This window comes from Schistocerca nitens, chromosome 6 (genome assembly GCF_023898315.1).
Source record: "Schistocerca nitens isolate TAMUIC-IGC-003100 chromosome 6, iqSchNite1.1, whole genome shotgun sequence".
Taxonomy (NCBI): domain Eukaryota; kingdom Metazoa; phylum Arthropoda; class Insecta; order Orthoptera; family Acrididae; genus Schistocerca; species Schistocerca nitens.
In genome coordinates this window covers 391,853,299-391,880,517 of record NC_064619.1, presented here as the reverse complement: position 1 = coordinate 391,880,517, position 27,219 = coordinate 391,853,299, and the positions used below count along the sequence as shown (strand labels likewise).

The 27,219-nt window shown below is 37.2% G+C and overlaps 1 protein-coding gene across 2 annotated transcripts in view; it reads left to right on the top strand.

Moving 5' to 3' along the window:
• Window positions 1-21,736, top strand: part of LOC126262841 (farnesyl pyrophosphate synthase-like) — a 54,936-nt gene extending 33,200 nt beyond the window's left edge. Inside the window, exons 5-7 of one of the 2 annotated variants that reach the window (XM_049959704.1) lie at window positions 1,503-1,580; window positions 2,191-2,325; window positions 21,386-21,736. In XM_049959704.1, the coding sequence (XP_049815661.1) occupies window positions 1,503-1,580; window positions 2,191-2,325; window positions 21,386-21,586 (414 nt within the window). In that variant the 3' untranslated portion in view covers window positions 21,587-21,736. The remainder of the gene's footprint in view (window positions 1-1,502; window positions 1,581-2,190; window positions 2,326-21,385) is intronic. The other variant, XM_049959702.1, reaches the window with a different exon arrangement.
• Window positions 21,737-27,219: the final 5,483 nt, after the last annotated feature.

The window sequence follows — 27,219 nt, the reverse complement described above, 5'->3', positions numbered from 1 at the left end:
TTTGCATTGTTATCATTCCATTACACAGCTGATGGTTGTCCATATTTGCAACTGTAAATAAATTTAACGTATTTCATGTCATTCCTTTGTGGTTGTCCCAGGTGCAAGACCTGTCCCATACACCCACTCACTACCTTCTGTCGCAGTCCAGTCACAGGCATTTCGTACCCTATAAAAGGCAGTGTCACATGTAAAAGCAACCATGTTATATATCAGCTATGCTGCAATTACTGTACAGTGTTCTTTGTGGTTGTAAGTAACCAGATGTCTACTCACATGAATGGGCACCACCAAACTGTGGCAAACCGCTAACTTGACGATCCAGTTGAACATGCTGTGCACCACAACAGAAATGACTTAAACAGCTGCTTCACTTTGTGAGCAATTTGGATACTCCCTTTCCAGCACAAGTTTCTCTTAACTACGCTAGTGGGAATTCTCTCTCCAGCATACACTGCAATCTCAGAATCCCCCTGGCCTAAACCTCTGCTAACTTGTTTCCCACTGTCACACCTTACCTTGACCCTACTCTCTTCTGTCCACAACACTCTTCCGGGTCTGGATCATGTACGACCTTCTTCCGTCACTCTTCTTCCTCTCTTCCCCCCTTTTCCACCCCCCTTCTCTCTTCCTTCCCTGCCTCCCTCCTCATATTCACCTTCCTCTCCTCCTCCCCCCACCCCCTCCCCCCTCCTCCCCCATCCTCCCCCCCCCCTTCTCCTCTCCCTATCCCTATGATTTATATGCTTTATCCTCTGAACTCCATGGTCTTGGTGGGCAGCTGCTGAGTCATCTGTGGAAAGACTTGAGTCACACTGCTCCACCGCCCCCTCCTCGCCTCATGCGTCCTTCTCTACCCCCTCCCCAACTACATCTGCTCAGGCAGTTGCTACTGATTATCAGCAGATGAACAGTTGGTTTCACCTCGTGTGTGTGTGTGTGTGTGTGTGCATGTGCGTGTGTACGTGTGTTTGTGCACCTGTGCGCACGTGTGCGTGCTTTCACTAGAGAAGGAGTAAAAGCTCTGAAGTTAGTATAAGTAGTTTTCTGCTGCCTGATTCTATGTTCATTTTACATATTATTCCATTGCATATATTTAATTGAGGAAAGGGATAAAATCAAGAGGAAAAAAATTATATTATTATTGGGAATGGGATAAGACCAAGTGTGTAATTGCTATGTTATAAGGTTGTCTTATTTACAAACCAGCAAACATCTTTCTTTGTGTTGCGTGTTTTGGACTTTTGGTTGGTCTTACAGTTTTAATGATACATTCTACATCCTCGCACTGCAAGATAGAACGACATGGAACAACAAGAAATTGTAGCCTGTTTTTTCCCCATTCACATTTCTTGCTGTATTACAGAATTATTCTTAAACTGCGAAGAACAGAGAATAGGGATGGTTATGTATGAAGCAGAATTTTTGTTTTGTGAATTGTTATGAAATTTAAGTTTTTGATATAGTTTATGATTGTGTTTTCTGTTCTTATGCTCTTGCAGGCTGGATTAAAGAAACCTGAAGCACACAATCAGGCTAAAGCAGTACTACTAGAAATGGGGCACTTCTTCCAGGTCCAGGTACGCTATACATTTTAGTCATTGTTATTGAAATTATGCAGTTTTTCTCCAATAAGTAGAGCATTATGTATCTGGAGCTCAGGGACTCCAGGCAATGCTAGCATATCAGATAGTCTAGCAATTAGTTTATGAACTTGAGAATGTGTCCATATACATGTTTATGACAATTATTGTATTTGTTTTTTTGAAAACGATTTTTATTTTATTTTGTTTTTCACATCTTCACATCATATAGGGTCTGTGGAATGACTATCTAATATAAGCATATAATATCTTTCATAAAATATGAACTTTGATTTTACATCTTGGCAGGGATCTGCTCAGTACGAGTCTTTGGAGTGAACAGTGTGCGTAGTTTAGTCTAACCATGAGCTCCAAGCTAGTTGCATAATTCCAGAACTTACAGTTTTCAATTTTGCTCTTTGTACCCTTAGCCACCACTGCTATAGATATCTCTGGGTTTCCTCCCTTCTTCCTGTCTTTCTAATTGGTTGTTTCTGTGATTAATGTAATGACACTAAATTTGGAAGCACGAGGAATGGAGTTCAGATCCTCTTATGTTAATATAAAAACAAGTCAGTGTTCAAACAAATTCTTTCTTCCTCTTTAGGATGACTATTTGGATTGTTTTGGTGATTCTGATGTTACTGGAAAGGTTGGAAGTGATATTGCCACAGGAAAATGCTCATGGCTGGCTGTGACAGCTCTGCAACGAGCAAACCATCAACAGCAAATAGTGTTTAAGGTAAGATGCTTTAATCGTATTGAAACCTTGCCATATTTATATATTTAGTGCTTCTTATTTATATATGATTGCCATTCAGTCAAATTCATCAGTATAGTGTACAGAAATGTGAAATATATCCCTGGAATACTGTTTGAAATCACTATACTGCTGTATATGTTTTGCATTTGAGTACTATTCCAGTAAATAAATAAACTGAGGTAGAACAACTGTGGTAGGTAGAGGAGAATTTCCTCTAATTGTAGAGATAAAGATTCACATTAACTCCCTTAACTTCAGTGTTTGCAGTGTAATCACTGGTTTCCTCAGGCTAAATGGGATTATCAATTTAGAGTCTAAAAAACAAATTTGAGAGATTCTAACTTATGAATAACCACTTTGTGAGTAGAAGCAAAGTGTCAAACAAGTATGCAAAGCAATGAAGCTATTACTGCTATGCTAACAAAAAATACTGTGGACGTTACAGTGAGCTTTGCGCTATGATGTATGGTTGAAGCCGGAGGTTTCCACTGGCAAGGAATGTAATTTAGTTTGAATGGAAAGATCAATAAATGTACCTTGGAGTGTAGTTATCATGTGCTAGCAGCTAACATAAAGTGTCATTTAACAACGATATCATGGATGAATACTGATAATTTAATGTTCCTTGTGTAGATGTACAGATAATAATAAATCTGGGATAGTACAAAAACTGCAGGAAAACTGAACTAAAAGCTTCTTAAAATCCTTTTGCAAAAATTTAGCCTCTTTGTTAACCCCAATCACCTTTTTTATTCAGATGGTGGAAGAAATCATAAAATTAAATTTTAAATACCAATGTAACTTTTCATTGTATATTATGCTTCTGTATTCCAGAACTATAAACTTTTAGTTTGTGTGTGTGTGTAAAAAAAAAAAAAAAGTATTTAACTGTCATTTATAGTACATATTCAAAGTACAGATATGAATTTTCCAAGAGCCACCAAAATAGAAATGTTTTATTGTATTCATTATTAACAATTGTATCTCTGATGTCAGTAGTCCCAGTGCCAACATTTTAATGGAAAAAGAATTTCACTTATGTCACTTATCTTTGGGGTACCATTTACAAGTATTTCAATAAGCAGTAATATTAGTTGCAGATATAATAAAGAAAATTTCCATAAGAACTAAATATATACAGAAATAACAAAGTGTGTGAAATGTTCTTGAATTAACATCATTTAGATGCAAGCAACATTCACAAAAGTATTGCATTTGATTCATATGTATGCTTATTTTAAGTGAATTGCTAGCAATAAGTAACATATAACATATCCCCAGTAAATCATACTTGCAGTATTAGTGTCTTGTGTTGTTAATGGAAGTGGTGTATTATGTCATTTACAAAAAATGAAATAAAGTGCTACCCAGTTTAATCACAATAACCCTCACACAGCATATGAGCAAAATTCTGACATCACCATAATGAAACTGCCCAACATTCATTATATATGTTTATGGAAAAAGTAATTTCCGCATAAGAAGTGTGTGTGGTTTTTTTTATTTTTTTTTATTTTTATTTTTTTAAATGAGTCTATTTTGAAACCAGTGACTGTGTATGACCAGTATTATCTTCTGATGTTAAATATTATGTGTAAACTGTAAATAACAAATAAAATGAAAGTATCCTGAATTTAAATTTCGTGACATTACATTGATGTAATAGGGCTAGAGGAGGCTACAAAGAACTTAACATTTTTTCAGTTATCTCTGGTGGAGACATGAGGGTTCTTGCTTTTTGCCAAAGAGACAGGGCTTTCTATCTTTGGTTAAGATTCCTTGCTGTAAGGTTCATTTTCTTTCACACTCAGAGCATATATGGCATCCATTACACTACCACAATTCATTTGTGTCATATATTTCACATACTAGAATACATCAGCTTACATATTCTCTTGTATAACAGGCTTTTGATTACTGAACCTACACTACAGAAGGTATCATTATCAAATAATTTTTCTCATTAGTGCTCAGATATATGCGATGTAGATTTCCACATTGAACATCATAAGATAATTGGGATTGAAATAGAACTTTTATAGATTGTTGAGCAAATATAGCATATTAAGCAGAAAATCAATGTGCGTTGAAAGTTAAATACACTATTATTATCTACAGATCATATCACGAAGTAAAGTGCAAAAATCATTCATAATGTAAGAAAATCTATTTCTATAAAGACTGAAAAGACAATTTGTATTATACAAAGTTAAATATAATGCTGAAGGATTTTCCAACAAGTATTACTTCAGTAAATGAACCATGTAAATTGTTTATCAGCCGCACAAGGTGTTAAGTACCTCGACATCACATACTTCATTATCTTTTGCACTGCTTCATCATCACATCACAACAACATAAATATATCATCAACTCCAATAATACTACAAAATTCTCTTCATCAGTATCTTCTCAATAACTTACAATCTACATACTCACTATATAAAACAACTTGAAATAATGCATAAAGAAAATATCAAACTTCCATAAACATCAAGGTTACTTAACAAGATTATTCGACAACATATTTACCTTCACAAGATATCATTCTGTCTTTCAGTTATTACTCTCTCCTCCACGTAGGCAAATTTACAAAGACTGTGTTAATTATTTGTTAACTTCACCATTACATGTAACAAAAACTAAATATAAATTATTATATACTTCTTGAAGTCTGAGGGTATTTTGCCTGTCTCCAACATCTTGCCCACAAGATTTAAGAGTTTTGCCATTGAGGTTATTCACTCTTAAATTAACAATCATTAACTATGAACACACATGTTCCGTAATGTTTTTCTGAGATCTATAATGCAACTGTCAGTGAAAAGTAAGAGTTGTAAGAGTTGTGCTTGTAAAGTAGAGTACTGATCACATGAAAAACTACAACTGAGAACCCAGGCAGTAAAGGGACGTTGTCCATTTAAGGTATCAAAGCAGGTTGCACATTGTATGATCGAAGGTGGATGGAGGACTACAGTCTCAGCAGCACAACTTAGAACTCGTAGAAGCCTTCATAACTTAGAACTCATAGAGGTCTTCAAGAGTTATGAAGGCTGTCTTTTCCCCATCAGCCTTGTCAGCCTCAGTTTGCCAGTAGCCTGTGTGCATGTCCATAGTGAGGAAATACTTTGCAGATTTCAAGCTTTCTAGGGTGTCATGAATTGAGGCAATGGATAGGGATCTTTCTTTGTCAATTCAGTTGTCGGTAGTTGACATACAATCATCATGTGCCATCCTTCTTCTTCACAAGGATCACAGGGGAGGATGGAGAATTCTCTGAGGATATGGTGATGTCATCTTGTAGCTTCTTCTCCTCTTCCTTACGGATTATTTGTTGTTCATCTGGTGACATACTGTATGAGCCCTGGCTAGATGATGGACAATCCACAGTGCTGATATAGTGTTTTACTGTAGGCTGCTATATCTGTCTTTTTCTCTGCCCCAGACTTGAAAGTATCCAAAAATTGATGCAGAATGGCCATCTCTTGTCGCTGCTGTTCCTCTGTCAGGCTAGATCCTATTCACATGTCAATAGTACCTGTGTTGTCTGCAGTGATAGTGGAACATTAAGATGCCCTTCCTGGACTGGCTTGGTTGTCCCTATGCACATTCCTTTAGGGATGAGTTGTGACTTCTTACGACAATTAGTGATCCTAGGTTTTCCTTTACCACCTACAGTGCTTATGATCATAGCTGACAAATAGATTTTTTATGAACCTGAGCAGCTATTTGCAGTTGACAAAAGCTTCACAATTTAACTGAATATCTCGATTAATGAGTGGCACTCGTCTCATTGATGATGGGAGGATAACAATGTCTTCAGTGGCAAAAAACCACCCAGGACAATCTTCGTTATGTGTGCTTGCTGGAATAGCTTCATCAATCTGGAGCTCTATTTTCAGAGGCTATGACTGCTTGCGATGCTTGCAAGAGGTCCCATACGAGAATAACATAATGACTTTATCCTGTTAAAAAGACAAATTTGAAGGGCTGAGTTCTGTCCTTGATAATTTTTCTTTCAATACATATGACTATATTATGTTAAAGCAACAAATTCAGATGGCTATGTTCTGTCATTGATAGCTATTCTTGCAATACAAGCTATTCTTGCAAAACATATTCCTGTGACTAGATTTACAAGGTGCGACATGGTTGCAAATCGAACAGTGACCCGAAAATAGAATAAATTTCCTTTACTTCACACCTTCTCCAGGGTATGGTGACGAGCTTCAGCCCTTGGGTCGGCTATAATCCTCTGCAGTTGATTGGTGTGAATAGGTCTTTTTTGCTGCTTGACATGTTGTCATGTAACAGTCGTTGAACATGTCTTCTTTTTGCAGTAGCGCACAATGTGTCAAGGATGCCCGTAGTGTAAGTAGACCAGTATGTTGTCCTTCAGCCCCAAAATTTCGATTCTTCTGGAGAGCATTTTACATTGTGGTGGAGTTAGTTGTACTTACATTGATCGGATGCCGAGTTGTCATTTTATGGCAGTGGTGTAATTCTGAGTTGGCAGAGTCCGTTCTTCATGGTGCATTCAACTGTTGGAGGAGAATGGTGCCAAAGATTGGTGCACCTCTTCAGCAGTCTCAATACCTTCTGACACGTGAGTTTGTCATTCATGGCTGTTATTCCTTGTGTAGTTGGCCATACAGTTCCAGGCACAATAAAATGCTTTATATCTTCTCTTACTGCATGCTGTAGGAGAAAAGCAAGGTTCTGGTTGTCCTCCACAGCTGCCATAGGCAGCCATTTGGGAAATGATCATATCTTTTGCATCCAATTCTTTTTGTGTTGCATTTCCTGAATGTGCTGGCACCATTTGATGAATACTTCTGTTGTTGATGTCCTTTACCAGAAGAGCTTGGTACATGTCTTCTGCGACTTCTTTGACCAAATGTGAGATTTTGTCAGCTTCTGTCATATTCGGATTCACAGTGTTGCCAAGGACCAAAACATTCTATGTATGACTGTGTCGTTTTGACATGATGTTGGGCCCTGTTTTTCAGTTGTCCTTCTGCAAAACAGATTTGCTGTTGACTATCTCCAAATATTTTTTCAGTTTGCCTGGAATTTCTCTCTCTTCTTTGTTCTTGAACCATTGCTGGGCTATGCCATCCAAGAAAAATATACATATGCCTAATGCATCATGTCAACCCACCTGTTGTATCTGATGGCTCCGTCAAAACCTTCAGCCATTTCATTGGTTTTATGGGGACTTGCCGCTATAGGTGTTGATTTTAGCCTTTGACTGTGCCTGTTTAGGCAAGCTGTTTTATATTTGTTCCGAAGAAGGCGTGGTTATCCACGCTGAAACCTAGGTAAACACCAGGTAGTTTGTGCAATCGACGCGGATTTTTCATAATTATTTCGATACTTAAGATTGCTGACATGCTGCAATGCTGAAAGTTCTTAAATTTCATTGGTTCCTGACCAGAACCTCCAGAGAACACTGATGGATGCATGTCGTACAACTGACTTACTGCTGGCTTGGAATCCATTGATCCCCTGAAAGGATGGACTGTGGGATTGATGTATTGCTTGTTTTTTGGTTCCTGTCCCTGTAGGTGAAAACTTTTACATTGCTGGATTGGAGCCACAATGATGAAGGTATTTGAAGTATCTGGCATCTCCACCAAACGATGTCACGCCTAATTACATTCGAAACCAAATCCAGAGGCAGGGCCATCAGTGAAATATAACACTTTGCAATGAAAGCACATTTCCAGAATGAGATTTTCACTCTACTGCGGAGTGTGTGCTGATATGAAACTTCCTGGCAGATTAAAACTGTGTGCCGGGCCGAGACTTGAACTCAGGACTGGTCCCGAGTTCGAGTCTCGGCCCGGCACACAGTTTTAATCTGCCAGGAAGTTTCAAAGCACATTTGTTGTGAACATGTGCAGCTAAAAAAGAGCTGACTTTCTGGACTAACCAATGGTTAATCCAGGTTATACAAACATGAGACAGTTTAAGAATCTTCCAGCAATGGTAAATGCTAAATGTCAAATAATTGCTGGTGGTAGAATTCGAACAGGTGATCCCCAGCACTCCAGGAAGCAACACTACAAAAAACACAGCACTACGTGTACCACAGCTCATGGCAATATCATCATATTACCAAACAAAGTAAAATATAAATACTCATGACAAGAGTATAGCTGCTGACAGCAGAAAGTAATTGTGACAGATAGACAGGACAGATAATAGAGAATTGTAGCTCAGAGAAGGAAAAGCAGAACATAGAGCTACGTTCCTCAGGACTCTGTGCTCACTAAGCACATACCATACAAAGAATGAATGCTTCTCTGAGGGTTTATGACCTTGTAAACCCCAGTATTTCATTTAATTGAATGAAATGTACCCACAAAATAAACACAATTTTGTTCAGTGCAGTTCCTATCATAACTTGGAGTACAGCATAATTAGTAAATCAGTTCAGCATATTTCAGCAAAATTTCTAGTGCAACACAGGCCAAAACATGATTTAATCATAGTACAAATCAGTCCTAATGCAATACATATTGGTATTATCAGTAAGTTATCAAGCAGTGATAATACAACAAGAAAAGAAATTCTACTACAAAACATAACCTTTTAAATTCATTGGTTCATTTAACATATAGCATAAATAAATAAATTCTTAAACTCTCTGTCAAAGACAGCTCTGTGTACATCACTGTTGTTTTCATACTACACATTACTTTATCTGTAAATTTTTTCATTTACTTAATACAGCCTGTGGTAACTTGTTCATCACCACCAACTCTACTTTTACATTTTACAACCACTTCCTCCTTAAATTTCACAGTTAAATGGAAATCTGTAAATTTTCATTCAAAACAAACATAATTCTCTTTTCATTTACATGATAACTTTTTCCCATAATGAAACTGAACTACATTCTCGTATGTCCTAACTACATCAAACACACAAGTTTTCAATATTATTGACAATATTAGACTGAGTTCACATTCTTGACTACATTTTTGGTTTTAGCAAGAATATTCTTGACATTAACTTTACTTTCATATCTGTTTACTGCCTATTTTTCTGTTACTAAGTCTGATTTCATTGATCAGTCTAGATTCTGCTTAAACCATTTTCCTTTGTGCCACTTGTACTAATAACATTTTCAGCCCTTACCCAGGACAACAAATTTCGTTTTACAGTATTTTTACTTTTTCCCTTGTAGACTGTTCAAGGGTGACAGTAGTCTGTTCTTTACTTTCAGTAATTGATTGTTGAAAAGTTTGAAATTGTTCTGTAGTTATCCAGTTATTAACTGGCTCACTTGTCCTCTGCTATGTAACATAAACTGACATATCATCACAAACATCTTTACTGAATCTAAATTCCTTTGTTCTGTCGGTCATTTCTTCCTCTTGTTTAATAGTAGTGTCTATATCCCCCAAGTCCGGAAGGTATGACTTTCTCTTCCTCTGGTTCTTTCTGTCATGATTATCAATTCACTTTTTGCATTTAAAAAATAGTACTACACTATTTAATGGTTTTATATCTGCGGTACTTATCTTCACATGTCACAGTTTGTGGTTACAGTCATCAGCGTTGCATGTTTAATCCATTGTTGTTTTCATGTGTGTTTCAGTACACGTTAAACTGTCGTGATTCATGCAACATACTCATTTAATTAGAATACATTTCATTTATTTACCCTTGCTCTGATCCAATACCCTCTTATTATTGCTGCTTGAAAATAATTGTATTATTATTACTTACCAAATCTCACTAATTGCCTATGTTATTTGGTTGCATTCAGCTTTCTCATACTTTGAGATGAAAAAGTGGAAAAATTAGAAAATATATTTTGAAAGCCACCTTTTTATAAAGTAAATATTTCTTCTACTTGCCTTGTGCTGATTGTCCACTGTTTGTCATTCTCTTTGTTGGGGATTGCTTTCTGCAAAAAGAGGATTTTTCTAGGTTTGGAGTAGTTCCACATATAATTCATAAATTAATTTGTCACAGGCATTTAAATTAGTTCTTCCATAAATTTTATTCTTTCTTTTGTTAATTTCCACATCATCTTAATACAGTTTATACACAGTACTTTTTCAATGCATTCATATAACACACATTCATACATACAACTACTGCTGTGCCACAAAGCTTTATAGCAAAGAGTATGTGGAAAATTTACTCTCAAGTCATCGACAGTCTTTTCAAAAAGTGATTTTTTAATAGAATTTTGATTTAAATTTGCAGCATTAACATAATATATTTATGTTAAGTTTTAGACTTCTTTAACTCATTTTTTAAAATCTTGTTTGTTATTAACAATTGTGCACATATCTTTGATTTCAGTGGTCTCAGTCCCAATATTTTAATGAGAAAAGGATTTCACTTGTCACTGTTTTTCGTGTTATCATATACAAAAGTTCTAATTATCAGTGATATAGTGATATTAATTAATAATGTATTATAATAAATAAATTTCCCAAACTGCAAATTATACAAAATATTCTTGAGTTAACATTATTTAAAGGCGCACACATTTTGTATTGATACATATGTGTAATTAATATAAATGGCTTGCTACTAGTAAGTAACAAAACAAAGACCTGATAAATTGTACTATATATGGCCCCCCCTCCCCTCCCCTCCTTGAACCATGGGCCTTGCCATTTGTAGGGAGTCTAGCGTGCCTCACCGATACAGATAGCCGTATTATAGGTGCAATGACAACAGAGGGGCATCTGTTGAAATGCCAGACAAATGTGTGGTTCCTGAAGAGGAGCAGCAGCATTTTCAGTAGTTGTAAGGGCAACACTCAGGATGATTGATTGAACTGGCCTTGTAACATCAACCAAAACAGCATTGCTGTGCTGGTAGTGTTAACAAGTGAAGCAAGGGAAAAGTACAGCTGTAATTTTTCCCAAGGGCATGCAGCTTTACTGTAGGGTTAAATGATGATGGCGTCCTCTTGGGTAAAATATTCTGGAGGTAAAATAGACTCCCATTCGGATCTCTGGGTGGGGACTACTCAGGATGACGTCATCATCAGGAGAAACAAAGGCATTCTAAGAATTGGAGCATGGAATGTCAGATCCTTTGATCGGGCAGATAGGTTAGAAAATTTAAAAAGGCAAATTGATAGGTTAAAGTTAGGTAAAGTGGGAATTAGTGAAGTTCAGTGGCAGGAGGAACAGGACTACTGGTCAGGTGAGTACAGGGTGATAAATAAAAAATCCAGTAGCGGTTATGCAGGAGTAGGTTTAATAATTAATTTAAAAAAAATAGGAATGCGGATAAGCTACTGTGAACAGCATTGTGAATGCATCATTGTAGCCAAGATAGAAACAAGCCCACACCTACCACAAGTTTATGTGCCGACTAACTCTGCAGATGGTGAAGAGATTGAAGAAATGTTCGATGAGATAAATAAATTATTCAGACAGTTAAGGGAGACGAAAATTTAATAGTCACGGGGAACTGGAATTAGATAGTAGGAAAAGGAAGAGAAGCAAAAGTAGTAGGTGAACATGGATTGGGGGTAAGGAATGAAAGAGGAACCCTCCTAGTAGAATTTTGCACAGAGCATTACATAATCATGAGCTAACACTTGGTTTAAGAGTCATGAAAGAAGGTTGTATATGTGGAGGAGAGCTGGAGACACCAGAAGGTTTCAGATTGATTATGTAATGGTAAGCTAGAGATTTAGGAACCAGGTTTTAAATAGTAAGACATTTCCAGGGAGAGATGTGGACTCTGACCACAATTTATTGGTTGTGAACTGTAGATTAAAACTGAAGAAATTGCAAAAAGTTGGGAATTTAAGGAGATGGGACCTGAATAAATTGAAAGAACCAGAGTTTGTAGAGAGTTTCAAAGGTAACATTAGGAAATGATTGAAAGTAACAGGGGAAAGGAATACAGTAGAAGAAGAATTTGTGGCTTTGAGAGATAAAATATTGACGACAGCAGAGGATCAAGTAAGTAAGAAGAAGAGGGCTAGTAGAAATCCTTTGGTAACAGAAGAGATATTGAATTTAATAGATGAAAGGAGAAAATGTAGAAATGCATTAAATGAAGCAGGTGAAAAGGAATACAAACATCTCAAAAATAAGATCAACAGAAAGTGAAAATGGCTTACCGGGAATGGCGAGAGGACAAATGTAAGGATGTAGAAGCATATATCACTAGGGGTCAGATAGAAGCCACCTACAGGAAAATTAAAGAGACTTTGGAGAAAGAGAACCACCTGTATGAATATCAAGAGATCAGATGGTAAACCAATCCTAAGCAAAGAAGGGATAGCCAAAAAGGTAGGAGTAGTATATGGAGTGTCTGTACAAGGGCGATGTACTTGAGGGCAATATTATGGAAATGGAAGAGGATGTAGATGAAGATGAGATGGGAGATTAATACTGTGTGGAGAATTGACAGAGCACTTAAAGATCTAAGTCAAAAAAAGGATCCAGGAGTAGACAACATTCTGTTAGAATTACTGATAGCCTTGGGAGAGCCAGCCCTGACAAAACTCTTCTATCTGGTGAGCAAGATGTAAGAGACAGGTGAAATACTCTCAGACTTCAAGAAGAATATAATAATTCAAATTCCAAAGAAAGCAGGTGGTGACAGGTGTGAAAATTACCAAACTGTCAGTTTAATAAGTCACAGTTGCAAAATACTAAACAAATTCTTTACAGATGAATGGAAAAACTGGTAGAAGCTGACCTCGTGGGAAGATCAGTTTGGATTCCGTAGAAATATAGGAACACGTGAGACAATACTGACCCTACAACTTACCTTACAGGAGAGGTTAAGGAAAGGCAAACCTATGTTTCTAGCATTTGTAGAATTAGAGAAAACTTTTGACAATGTTGACTGAAATACTATCTTTCAAATTCTGAAGGAGGCAGGGTCAAATACAGGGAGTTAAAGGCTATTTACAATTTTTACAGAAACCAGATGGCAGTTATGAGAGTCGAGGGACATGAAAGGGAAGCAGTGGTTGGGAAGGGAGTGAGACAGGGTTGTGGCCTATCTCTGATGTTATTCAAAATGTGTATTGAGCAAGCAGTAAAGGAAAAAAAGAAACATTTGGAGTAGGAATTGTAATCCAGGGAGAAGAAATAAAAATATCAAGATATGCCGATGGCATTGTAATTCTGTTAGAGACAGCAGAGGACTTGGAAAAACAGTTGAACAGAATGGACAGTGTCTTGAAAGGAGGGTATAAGATGAACATCAACAAAAGCAAAACAAGGTTAATGGAATGAAGTCAAATTAAATCAGGTAATGCTGAGGGAATTAGATTAGGAAATAAGACACCTAAACTAATAGACGAGTTTTGCTATTTGGGGAGCAAAATAACAGATGATGGTCGAAGTAGAGGGGATATAAAATGCAGACTGGCAATGGAAAGAAAAGCGTTTCTTAAGAAGAGTAGTTTAACATCAAGTACAGATTTAAGTGCCAGGAAGTCTTTTCTGAAAGTATTTGTATATGAAAGTGAAACATGGACAAAAAACAGCATAGACAAGTAGAGAATTTTGATGATGTGGTTCTACAGAAGAATGCTGAATATTAGATGAGTAGAGTAGTAGATCACATAACTAATGAAGAGGTACTGAATAGAATTGGGTTCAAATGGTTCAAATGGCTCTGAGCACTATGGGACTTAACATCTATGGTTATCAGTCCCCTAGGACTTAGAACTACTTAAACCTAACTAACCTAAGGACAGCACACAACACCCAGTCATCACGAGGCAGAGAAAATCCCTGACCCCACCGGGAATAGAATTGGGGAGAAGAGGAATTCGTGGCACAACTTGAGTAGAAGGGATCAGTTGGTAGGACACATTCTGAGGCATCAAGGGATCACCAATTTGATATTGGTGGGTAAATGTATACACTAAGCAGATTCAGAAGGATGTAGGTTGCAGTAGTTACTCAGAGATGAAGAGGCTGGCACAGGATAGAGTAGCATGGAAAGCTGCATCAAACCAGATGTTGGACTGAAGACCACAACAACAACAACAACAACAACAACATCGACAACAACATATAAGTGTATCAAGTTGTTCATTATGATGGTGTATTGTGTTGTTTACTAAAAATTGATTGTAAGGCAAAGCCCAATTTCATTACAAACTTCGCATTACTGAAGCTCACATCCACATCTCAGTCCATATAAAACCAACCCTTCCACACCACTGTCTCTTCCCAACAGGTTAGGCATCCATACAAAATGTATCTGCTGCACCACTGAATATCTCAACACCTACACCAACATTGTCTCACAGGTTTTCCTCTCCCACAACTATCCCACAGATCTCATTCGCTGGACAGTATCCTCTCACACCCACACTAATGCAGTTGCCATTTCCAAAAAACTCAGTAGCGCCCCTATTGTCCCCTTTGACTGTTCAGACCTTGAATGCCTCAATAATCTACTCCACCAAAGCTGTGAGTTGCTTGAATCAAACCCTGAAATGAGATCCACACTTCCTCACATCTTATCTCCACTGCCCACCTTTGCCGTACACCACCCTTGTAACCTCATAACATCCTATTCAAACCTTACAACATTCACAAACCGTCATCCCAACCTCAAGATTCCTACCCGTGCGAGTACCTCCAGTGTAAATCTCTTCTCCAACCTCACCATTGATAAATCCTATAATGTCAATGGCAGAGCAACTTGCAAAATGGCATGTTGCAAATCAACTGTTTCCTTTTTATTTTCATCTATTTTTTTGTCATAAGTCTTAATTGGACTATACATTTGCTTCCTCCTAAACTATCTTTACTTCTCACTCTGTCTGTATCATGTCTGGACCCACGGACAGCGCAACAGCATTGACAAGAATTCCCCTGATCCCACTATGCTGAAGGTCTCACTAAGCCCTCCAAATTCACGGAATATCCTCTGAACCTAGTCCACTGATAGATTCCCATGCCATATCATCACACACCCCGAATCCTCTCACCACTCCCAAGAGCCAACTACAAATCCTGGATCACTCTTATAAAACACCCTTTCCCAAACCTTTGCCACATGGTTCATATCCCTGTGGAAGATCTTATACCCATGCAGCTCTTCCTGTGCCAGTCCCATCACAGGCTTGTTCAACTCTGTAAGAGGTAGGGCTGCATGTGAAAGCAGTCATGTTGTACACCAGCTCAGCTGCAATTTCTGCGCACCATTTTATACGCACATGACCACCAAATAGCTGTTTACCTGAATGAATGGCCACTGCCAGACTGTGGCCAGGAGGATTGTTTGCCATCCAGCGGCACAAAACGCTTCAGAGCACAACGTGCTCTTAATTTCAATTGCTCCTTCACAACGCGTGCTGTCTGGATCCTTCTGCCGAACACAAGCTTCAAAGAGAGTTATCCTTGCAACAAGTGCTTTGTTCTTATAATCCTCTTGTATTCACTATCCACTTGCCTTCGTCTCCGCGCACTTGATCGGTACTAAATTTTTCTATACTTGTATGTAATTTAGTGATCAAATCTTCATCTTGGGCCTTTATACTTGTGGTAACGGCCTTTAATTCAGCAGGTACTTGTTCTCCAAAGGTTTCAAATAAATCTTCTATAAGTTCCACGATACACTGGGTGAACACAGCAAACATTTACAAAAACTCAGTGTAGTACTCATCTTCTCTTGCCAGTGACTGTCTCTGCATATCCATTGGAATGTTATAAAAATGATTTTGGTAATTAAAACACCTGATTTGCCGCACGAAACAGATCACAAAAAAGGAAAAAAAAAAAATTGAAGTTGGTTTTAATACTGCTCACCAAAATTTCTTGTGTAGCTCATCGTGTCACAGTGCTGATGAGAAGCTGGATTGCTATGATGGGCAAACTGTGTTACTGGAGGTTGGAGAGTGGCAGATGCTGCCATTATTGTCACTTATTTATAAGTTACTCAGTGACACACACATTCTTCTACTTCGTCGTAATATTTCGGCTATTGCCCGAGTTGCTAAGGACAACAGCAATATTTGTCAATGAAGTCTTCCTCCAACAATTGTTAATTTCTACTTGATTAGTATTTAATATATTCTTCTTATTCAGATTTTGTTGATTTTCCAGCACAAAAGTATTTTAGATTCTGCACTTGGAGCATCACAATGATGCGTTCCCTTATGTCTCAAATAGTGCGTGTGTTCAGATTGCGATTGATGTTACTATTAAACTTTGAATTGCTGCCACTTGAAATACTGTTCAGACACACTGTGTAGTTCTTCTTGATATGGACTTCGTCACCATTGCAACCTATCTTATTCTGGAATTTGTAAACTGTTATCAAGTCCCAACAGTCTACCAAATAACAAAAAGCTCTTCTGCTCAGTGCAGTTATAGTGAGTCTTCAGTTACAATGTTGTATGCAAGATAACACTGTCTTGTGTCCTCTGTGATGTCAGCACTCTTGTCAAGAAGGCACCTTTATTTGCTGGGGCACCATACTTCTCTGAGCTGGGATGTCATAGCACAGTATAGCTGCCAAGCCAGCAGTTGCTACAATGCTTAGAAAATTTCCATCTTTGCCGTCCCACCTTGGAGGTGCACGGTGCCCATCCTTCCCAATTTACATGCACAGACAATAATAAACATCCAAACAGTTTACACTTCTAAATAAATTAGCTAATAATAAATGCTTTCACTGCGGTGATCATTGTTTGTTGGTGGGGTAGACATCAGGCGACGTATCACTTTACCAAGAGCATTATACGAAAGCCTGTGGTACTCAGTGACTTGTCTTTTATTTGTAGTCAAACAAGTGTGGTTTTATGAAGTCACATCACTGACAATATCCAATGTACATCAAGTGGTATCAAGATGGCAGCTAGTGTTAATATACATAGTTTTGCTACAAAAAAATGTGGAAATTATACCTATAAAAACAGTGTGTGCACGCAAATTGTAGTGATGAAATCAGAAAGGTAAATGATCGTATAATGAGTCTGCAACTAACCATTAATGTCCTAATGAGCGAACTAAAAAAAATTAAAACTGAAAAGTGTGAACTGACCGCAAACTTGCCTCACAGTAACCTTGAAATTCCAGGCAAAGTGAAAATCAGAGTGCCACATTCTCGGCAAAACTTGTTAAATGAACCTGATATCGTATTCACAAGCAGATTCAGTGTGCAGTCAGCTGTGCAAGATAAGAAACATTGTCCATGTGATAAAACTCACTTTCAAGCTGAATGTGAAACTACAAACACGCGGAGTGATACGTCCAAAAGAATGCTTAACAACTCGGTTACTATTATGGAAGGAAGAGAGTCTGAAAGATCTGAACACTTGCGTGACTTAAATATCAAGTGTTTGTTCAGCACTGATACCAAATGTTTTGGCTGTAATGCTGGCAGCCCTTCTAAACATGCAAGGAAACCCGAACAAAAAAAAGTAATTGTTATGGCAGACAGTCTTGGTCATGGATTTGCTCACCTTCTGAACGGTCAGTCCAGTGTACAAACAGTCGCTTATATAAAGCCTGGTGCTTTTATGTCGGAAAAAGCGTGTACGATCCACAGATGTTGCTGACTTATCTTCTGAATACTTTTTTGTGCTATTTGGTAGGTCAAATGATGTGTACAAAAACTAAACTCGCATAGCAAAACAAGAACTAAAAAGGTGCTTAGGACAGTTGACACACAAAAATGTTTTAGTGCTGAATATCCCACATTGGCATGACTTATCGTCTCGGTCATGCATAAATAAAGAAATAATCAATGCCAACCAACAAATTTCATTCCTTTGCAAACATTTCAGAAATGTACAACTCGTAAATGTTAGCGATATTGGGCGCGGATTCCATAAATTACATGGATTGCACATTAACAACACAGGGAAAAAACTGTTTGTCAAAAAAATAAAAAAACTATCAACAAGAGGCATCAAACACTCAAAAGCAAAGTCATCATGGTCTGCCCCCCTCCTCCCCCCAAATATTGAAAGGAAGCAATGCTAACAAGAGCTCTAGTCACTAACATCAACAGCAACAAAAGAAGAAACAAGGTCCCCCCAATTTTCAGTCACAGCAACAACAGCGAATGCAATAACAGCTGTACCAATTGCTTAGTCAGCTCTAACACCACAGCAAAATCATCAACAGTAACATCAGCAGCAGAATCAACAACTGAAGCAGCTGAACAAGTAACAGGGGAGCCAGATACAGAAGAAAATTATGCAGCAGGTGATAATAGAAGAATAAGAGCAGTAGGGCAAAGGAAAACAGTACTCCCAGTACACCTGAATGATGTTTTATTGACAAGATAAAGCTAAACAATCAATTAAATATGCCAAAGTCTAAAAAATCTTGTAATTTCATGCCGATTCACCGAAATGTCCAATCATTGCAAAACAAATTAAGTGAACTTGGAATTTTATTTACTGATGAGTTAAAAAAGACACTTCTGTAATGTGTGTAACTGAACACTGGCTACCTAAAGATACAATGTCAGTCACAAAACTTGCAGACTTCAATCTTTCATCATCATTCTCTAGAACTACATCTATTCATGGAGGGTCATGTATATCTGTTAAAACCGGTAGTGACTATTGTGGCATAAAACCCATTGAACTGTTAGCTGAAGAGAGAGTTTTTGAAGTATCTGCAGTTTGAACTATCCACATTAAAATTAAATCATCTGTGTATATAGGAGCCCTGATGGGAACTTAAATGATTTGTCATCAACTAGAAGCAGCTTTAAATACCGGTACTATAAAAAAACTTCAATGAAACAGTGATCATATGTGGAGATTTTAATACTGATTTTCAGGAAATCTCAAAAGATAAGCAAAGCTTAAACTTATGTTATGAAGGACAAATTATTTCTTGCCCAACAAAATTGCAGAGACTTTAAGTATTTTGCAAACATAAGTGAACAGTTAGAAAGTAGAGTGGAAGAACACAACGAAATACCACCTCCATCATCCAATAGCATAAGAAATGTGTCTACATCATTGGTCAAATACATAAGAAATCTTATCAGTTATAAAAACCCTGAAAACAGGGTACTCATATGGAATTGATTGAATACCAGATGCGATTATTAAAAAATGCTGTCTTGCCGTAGCTGAACACTTCACACACTTGTGCAACAGCTCACTGGCATCAGGAACCTTCCCTTCGTGCTTAAAAATAGCAAAACTGAAACCACTGCTCAAAAAAGGAAATCCAGAAGACGTTTCAAATTATAGGCCAATAGCCCTACAGCCTGTATTTTCAAAAATTTTAGAAAAAATATTTTATAAGAGCTAGTCTGATTTCCTAAATAAGCATAAAATTCTCTCTCACAGCATAGTTTCAGGAAAGGATATTAAACTGAGAGTGCAATATTTGAACTTGTTAATGAAATCTATACTGAACTGGACAAGAGTGAGCTTGTGACAGACAATGTGTCTTGATTTATCCAAAGCTGCCTTACTGCAGAAGCTTGACCAATTAGGAATTAGAGATATATCCAGTGAGTGCCTTAGGACATACCTATGTGGACACAAACAGGTGGTTGAAGTGCAATATACTGACCATAACAAAAACAGCTGGTACTATTCAGGATATGAAAATGTGGAATACAATGTCCCTCAAGGATCAGTATTAGGGCCCATTCTGTTTCTCCACTATGCCAATGAATTTATATACAAGAAGTATTGTCAAACAACCCTCCAATTTGCAGACGATACAACCTTTGTTATTAATGGGAAAACAGAAGAAAAACTAAAAGACTCTGCTATCCAAACAATGAACGGCATAGAACAGTGTTTCAGCTATAACGAGCTAGTTATAAACAAAGAGAAGACCACCCAAATATACAAATAGAACTAAGGGACTGAGTTCTTGAAAATGCTGACAGCACAAAATTTCTGGGGCTCTGTGAGGTAGGGGTGTGTTACATGATGAGGATCTTAAAAGGTTGTTGGAGCAAAACCAGCCACCAGCCTGTTAGTAGTATACTCCTCCCATGTGCATTCTGTAATTAAGTATGGCATAAGCTTCTGGGGCAATGCAACAACAAATATTAAACTTTTCAGGATACAAAAGAGAATATTATGAATTATTGAAGGGGTAAGCAATAGGAAATAATGCAGACCCATGTTGAAAAAATTTCAATTCTCCCTCTTTCTTGCATTTTTATCTGTGAAACGTTAGTTTTCATAAAACAATATATTAATAGATACCCAAATATCTTATTAAAAAATGATGATATGCATGCATACCATACAAGACAAAAAAATCTGATCTTAACATGAAGCAGGTGAGAACATCACTTTGCCAAAAAGGCATTCTGTATATCGGTATAAAAATTTACAATAATCTGCCTAACCATATTAAATCGGTAAGTAAAAAAGGCTAAAGTAAAGGCATATTTAATTGAGCATTCTTTTACAGTCTGACAGAGTACCTAGAAACCAAACAACAAAATATTCTACTTTGTATGTCTACTCTAATGTTTATTGTATATATGATTATTTGCTAAATTACTTAAATATCTAGTCCCTAGGAATGCAAGACAAACTGTATTTTATGTTGTAAAGACATGTCCAATATCCTTGTATATATTCTATACATGTAGGATTAGGACGAAATAAATAAATAAATATCTCTTCATGTTGATATTCTGCCAACTCTAAAATTTGAGGAGCTGTTGAGCACTCGCATGTAGTAGGAGCCCCTGAGTAATTTCTTTTTAAGGAAAATGAAATTTTTATGGAGTATGCTGGAATTTTTTAAGGTAAAATAGTAATTGATTTTTTGTGTATTGGCCATACCCAAGATGTTATTCTTATATTGGCTGTTGGATTATTGTCTTTTTTCCCTTAAATAAGTTATAATCTTTGCTGCACAGTCCACAGCAATATTTGAAAATGGGCTATGAAGAACCTGTTTATAGATATGGTAGCGGTAGTCATTGGAAGCAGTAGCCAGAGATTGTAATGCAAGAGATTCTTCACATTATTTTAGTGTTTGAAACACTGTTTACAAATGTCAGGTAAATGATAAAACAGTTTATACAATAAAAGAACTAAACATGTATATTCGTGTTTCAGGAATGTTATGCTACAGATGATGAAGAAAAAATTGCTGTGATAAAAGAGCTTTATGACCAGCTAAAGCTTAAGTCTGTCTTTGCTGAGTATGAAGAACAAACATATAATTTCATTCATAGAAATATTCAGCAGCTTTCACATGGGTTGCCACATCATTTGTTCATAAGCTTTCTGAAAAAGATCTACAGACGCGGACGTTAACTGTATAGTCTTTAGATGGAAAGATTATTTTTTTATGTGTAAATACAGCTTATTTCGTGCTTGTTCCTTTGTGTCTAAAGATGTTATCATTCGAGTGTTTTTATCAGCTTGTTACAGACATGATGTACAAGTGAAATAAAGAATCTATATATCCATACATACTATAAAAATGAATTGTATATATTGGTACTGCATTTCCTCCTAAACCACTGGACAGATTTCAACCAAACTTGCCACACATATCACATGCTGTCTAGAAATAATCGCTGTAGGAGTAAGAACCTCCTGCCTGCCAAAGGGTGCATGTGGGAGTGAAAAAGTAGCACAAATAGCCAGACTGTATCTATCCAATATTTGAGTATGAGAACACTTAGTGACTTGCAACAAATTTTACACAGTTTCAAACCTTTATGAAACTTTTTCTCACAGGCAACCCCCACAAAATGATGAAAGGAAAAAAGTTTATCACTTACTACGTCTTCACTGTTCTTGCAGTAAAACTGCCACATGAAGCATGACATTTTAATTTATTACTTCTTTACTAGTAACTCTATTCACAACACATTTCGTGGACAGTATCCACCTATAACACTGGATGTATAATTATATTATTGTAAGACTCATTGTTATGGAGATATGGTGGCATCAACATTGAGCTGTGTGAAAATGAAATTTCAATACAGATACATGTGAAATATGTGTACAACTATGTGTTAAATGAATGTGAAATGTGCATATGCGGGCAAAGCCATGGGTAAAAAGGCTTCTCACAAACCCAGGATCAATTTCAACCAAATTTATTACACTTATTATATACTATTAGGAAACAAATACTGTGGACATAAGAACCAGCAGCTTCCTATTAAGGTTAGGGTGATAACTTGGAGAGAGAGAAGGGGAAGTAGTAGTTTGACAGACAGAGGGGAGGAGGCTGAGGAGATGGAGTAATTGAAGATCAGAATAAATAAATACATATCTGTGTAACGCTTGATAGTCAGATAGTTCATTATATGAGAAAGATATGTTATATGGTTGTGTAACATTATGTAGTCGTGTTCACATACCATTACTACATTCCACCAATACCGACAAAATCCTATGGAATCTCCTGTGCTTTTATTCTTCTGGTGGCATTCATTCGCTATGAATCACTGGAGGTATTACAGTGTTCCACACACATGGGCAATAGAGAAATCGGTAAATAAAATTGAGGCAAACAAAAGATGCCTATGACAAGGTGATCACACATTTTGAAAATTGAATAGTACAAAACTATACAGTGTGTTGGAGATCACCATTACAAACTTCTAGAACTTGTAGAGGGGAGTGAGTACATAATATTTTGAATAGGAACCCATGTCCAGAAACATACTATTCCCGTGCTACAGCCATTTGAAAACATGTTTGCTACGTAGGTATGCAACAGGTTAGTCATGTTGGGGGGTGGTTACATCAGATTGGCTGATGTCATTTGACCTTTCTGACTCGGTTTGAGCCTCATTCACATGTCTGTTAGTGCTGGAGCAACATGGGTAAGTACACTTTGGCAGAATACACTGACACGATCCTTCTGAATGGTGAAGCTCACGGTAATGGAAGAGCTGCTTGTCACCTTTATTGAGATCATTCTTCATTATGTCTGACTCTATTGCATACCCTTTTTGCCACAAGTATGCAACAGCTTTAAGAAAGGGTAACTTCACCATCAGCAGGCATGACTGTGGTGCTCCAAGGAGATGCTGCACATGTGAATTGGAGTAGACCGTATTGCAGCATGTTAAAGAGAACTCATCAGTGAGTACATGAGCAATTTCTTTGCCTATTAGTGAGTGGAATTGTGACACAAGTGATGTATTGGATCATGCCTAATCAATTACTTGTAAAAGTGGTCGCGTTACCAACATGTTTTCAATTGGTTGTAGCACAGAAACTATGTTTCCGGACATAGGTTCCAATTCAAAATAAGGATTACTCACACCCCTCTACATTTCCTAGAAATATGTTATGGGAATTTCCAAACACCCTGTATATATGTTACACAGTTTGTTTTTAATATGCTTCCTAGTACTGAACATGTCAAGTTTGTATTGATATGAATTTGTGTTTTTGTGATAAAGCAGAAAATCATTTTCTTACTCTCAATAGCCACAAAGAAGAATGTCAGGAGAAGGATTGCAAAACTGGCTTAATTTGAAAACAATGGTTATTAAATAGATCTTGACTTTGCCACTATAATGACAACTGATAGTAGTCTGTGTAAAGTTTTGTAAATTCTTTATTTCAAGTATTGAATAAAAGTAACAGTTGAGTCATGCCACCCCAATTTACCACATTTCACATAGCATGTACTCCAGTGCATAATTCCAGAATAATATTTTTAAGTTGATAGCTTTTACTACTTCTTCACTGGCTACACTGTTAGTAAAAATTGCTTTTTAGTAGAACTGGGCTTTGTTTCTGGTTTACTGCATGTTTCTGGTGAAATGTTTTTGTTTCAGATCTTTGGCTAGTCTAGTAACATGATTTTTGGAGATGTTTGCCATTTCTGCTTTTTGTTTTTATATGTCAGGACAATGTTTTTCTTATAATCATGCAGGATGTATTGATAAATCAATCGACACGGTCACGCATACATCTGGCAAGGTTGCTAGGTGCTGCACAGAGGGTTACATCTACCTGTACCAGGTTACGTGGGTAAGCAAGAGCGGGAGGTATAAGGGCTGAAATGGACTGTAACAGACTCACTTGTCTCTGCTCACTGATGTGTGGTACATGGTCTCTGGTGGATGAATTTACGAAGACCTTGTGCTACTTGTCCATTTTCTGTATGTTGATTTGGTCTTCGTTATTCCCCACAGTCGATGTTTGGTTTGCACATGGATATGTCTATTTCCCTAAAATGATGCTGTCTCCATTCTCCATTTGACCGCATGCCATCCCTTACATAAGTGAACTGAGGCATGTGTATGCACTGGGAGAGTGGTTACCAGTGAGAGAAACTTATTATTCTTCAGCACTAATGTTTTTCAGTAAATCGTCAGAGTACTTTAATAGACAAGAGGTATTGACCTCCAAAAGTCTTTTCTTTCTGTTTAGTTCAAGAAGAGTCAGGATCTATTATATTCTGCAATTTATTTGTAATTAATTGGCATTCAGTAAACCCTATGTTGTTAAAGAAGCAGACTTAAAAGAGTGGTGACCAAGATTGTTTGGAACTAAAACCCACCCTGTGCCAGAAAGGCACTTACCAGGCCAGTTTGGTGAGTGTTACAATCGAGATGGACAAGCAGTTTTTTGAGCTCTGGGTCAGGAACACAAGCTTTTACAGAATCTTGACAGGTCAAACACTTTTTCAGTTGCTTCTGGCAATTGTGGCTTTCCAGCCATTCAGTGAAACATATGAGGACTGGGAAGTGTACGAAAAGCATTTAGCACTTAATTTCCAGTCAAGTGAAATTAAGTGCCCAGAGAGACAGTGAGCTCTGTGATGTTGTGCAAAAATTGACCTCTTTATCTGAATCATCAGTGCTGCCCCAACGTACATTCATTTGCATTTATGTGAACATTTTGCAATTAAAAAAGCATGTGATGGCTGCTGATTAGAGTTCTTCCAATATGGTACGACAACATCGGATAGTTAAGCATTATAGATTATGGATCTGGAGGGAGTGAGTAAAAAATGCAAATTTACCTGTTCTTGTGGGAAATTATATGCAGAATCATTAATACGTGATGTAATAATCAGATCAGCACTGGACAGTGATGTGTATGCTCGAGCATTAAGACAATAATATCCTCCTTTAGCTTAAGTTTTGTGTATTGCCAGGGCTTCTAAGATTTTCAAGCAGCTCAAGTTATCTTTTTTACAGGTTATAACATGTGAGAAGTGTCGTCTTAATCATCAGCACATGTGGCATGACATAGTTTGTCTGATGAAAGGATGTGACACAGCCTAGGTGGGAGTCAAGTGGACCCTACTTGACTTGTCAAGCCCCAAACTCCGCACCATCACAGTTTTTGCAACTTGGTGTCGGCAAAACTTTCATACAGGGCCTAGCTGTTCTGATTGTTTTTCTTTCTATGCTAGACATTGTGCCCATATTATGATGATGTCTGTTAACAGTGTTTATCCTAAGGTCTTACAGCACGTTTGTCAGAGTTGACTGAGGTGTCAGCAATCAATTGCACTGGTGCAAATAAAGGACATCAGAGATGCATGGGTAGCTCCAAACCACGTCACACCATCAGCAATGGTTCGTGGTATTCGGATTTTATTCCTTTTTCATACAGGAGCCTCAGTCTTGGTTATTAATCAGTAGAGACAGGATTATATGCATCATAAAAACCTTAAAATATGCATGCAAGTATGCATGAAAAATGCTTAAAAATGCTCGACAAGTGTTGAAATATGAAGATCAAAGAAGGAAAAAAAGAAACAAAAAAAACCTGGTAGTTACTGTGTGCATTGTCTCAAAGTTGAACCTGTGCATATCAATTACGAGGTAGAGCGCCAGCCACGTGAAATATCAACACAATTAGAATGCCGATATCATTTTCTGAATACTTTCTAGTAGAGGTTAGGAAAGGCAGCTTTCTGGGATTATTTTCTAAAAATTCACAAAATGGGGGCGCATACTGCGTTTCAAGAATTGTTCCTTCTTTGCTATTGTTGTCAGTAACAAGCAGATGCAATGCGAGTGTCACTCGGGGCGAGTGAGTCACAGCGAAACAATCGATATGTACAGGACGAACTTCGAGATATATTGCACACAAAGGGACATGTTCAAAACCTCCATAATATTTTATTTAAAAACAACATACAATCTTGAAATCTTTTGAACAGCATTACTTTTTAATGAATGCCATTGGACCAAAATATCATTTACAATTTATTTTACTTTTTTTTTAATATAGTAAACATGAATGACGAAGTACTATTACAAATGTTCGGTAGTAAGATTGTGTATTCGATCACTCAAAACATTTTTATAAGCAGAAAAGGATCGTTCTACATCAACTGAGATAACTGGGCTGTCATTGAATTTGGGTGCTATGTTGGCACTCGGTAAAAGTTCACCTGTCCCATTTATAAAACTATCAATTAGACACAAGGGTTGAAAGCCTGGGTTATTGTTTAAAATGTTTTCTAAGTTTTCTTGGGAATACCTCTGGCAATGAAGAGTTCACTAGAATAATTTTATTCATTAACTGAATAGATTCATTCAGTGCCAAACCTTGAGTTTCAAGCTTTTCATTACTTGCAGGAATATGGTAAAAATGAGTTCGAATAACAGCAATGTCTTTTTTAACACCTGAATCATTAAAAGCTTCCTTGCACTGGCAAACTGCCAAAGCCTTTGCACTATTGAAGTCGTTTACTACCCCTCTAATGGCCTTGAAATGTTCATTGTGTAACAACACAGCTTTGACCCATGTACCCCAATGAGTTACCAATGGTTCGGGAGGTAAAGACACATTTGGTAGTTTCTTTTTTTTTTTTTTTTTTTTTTTTAGCTCTTGATGTGAGCAGGAGTCCCTTTAGAAACACTTTCTTTGTGAATGAAATCAGTATATTTACAGTCACAAATGTGGAATGTACTTCTTCGGCAAGGCGATGTACTCCATGAGCAAAG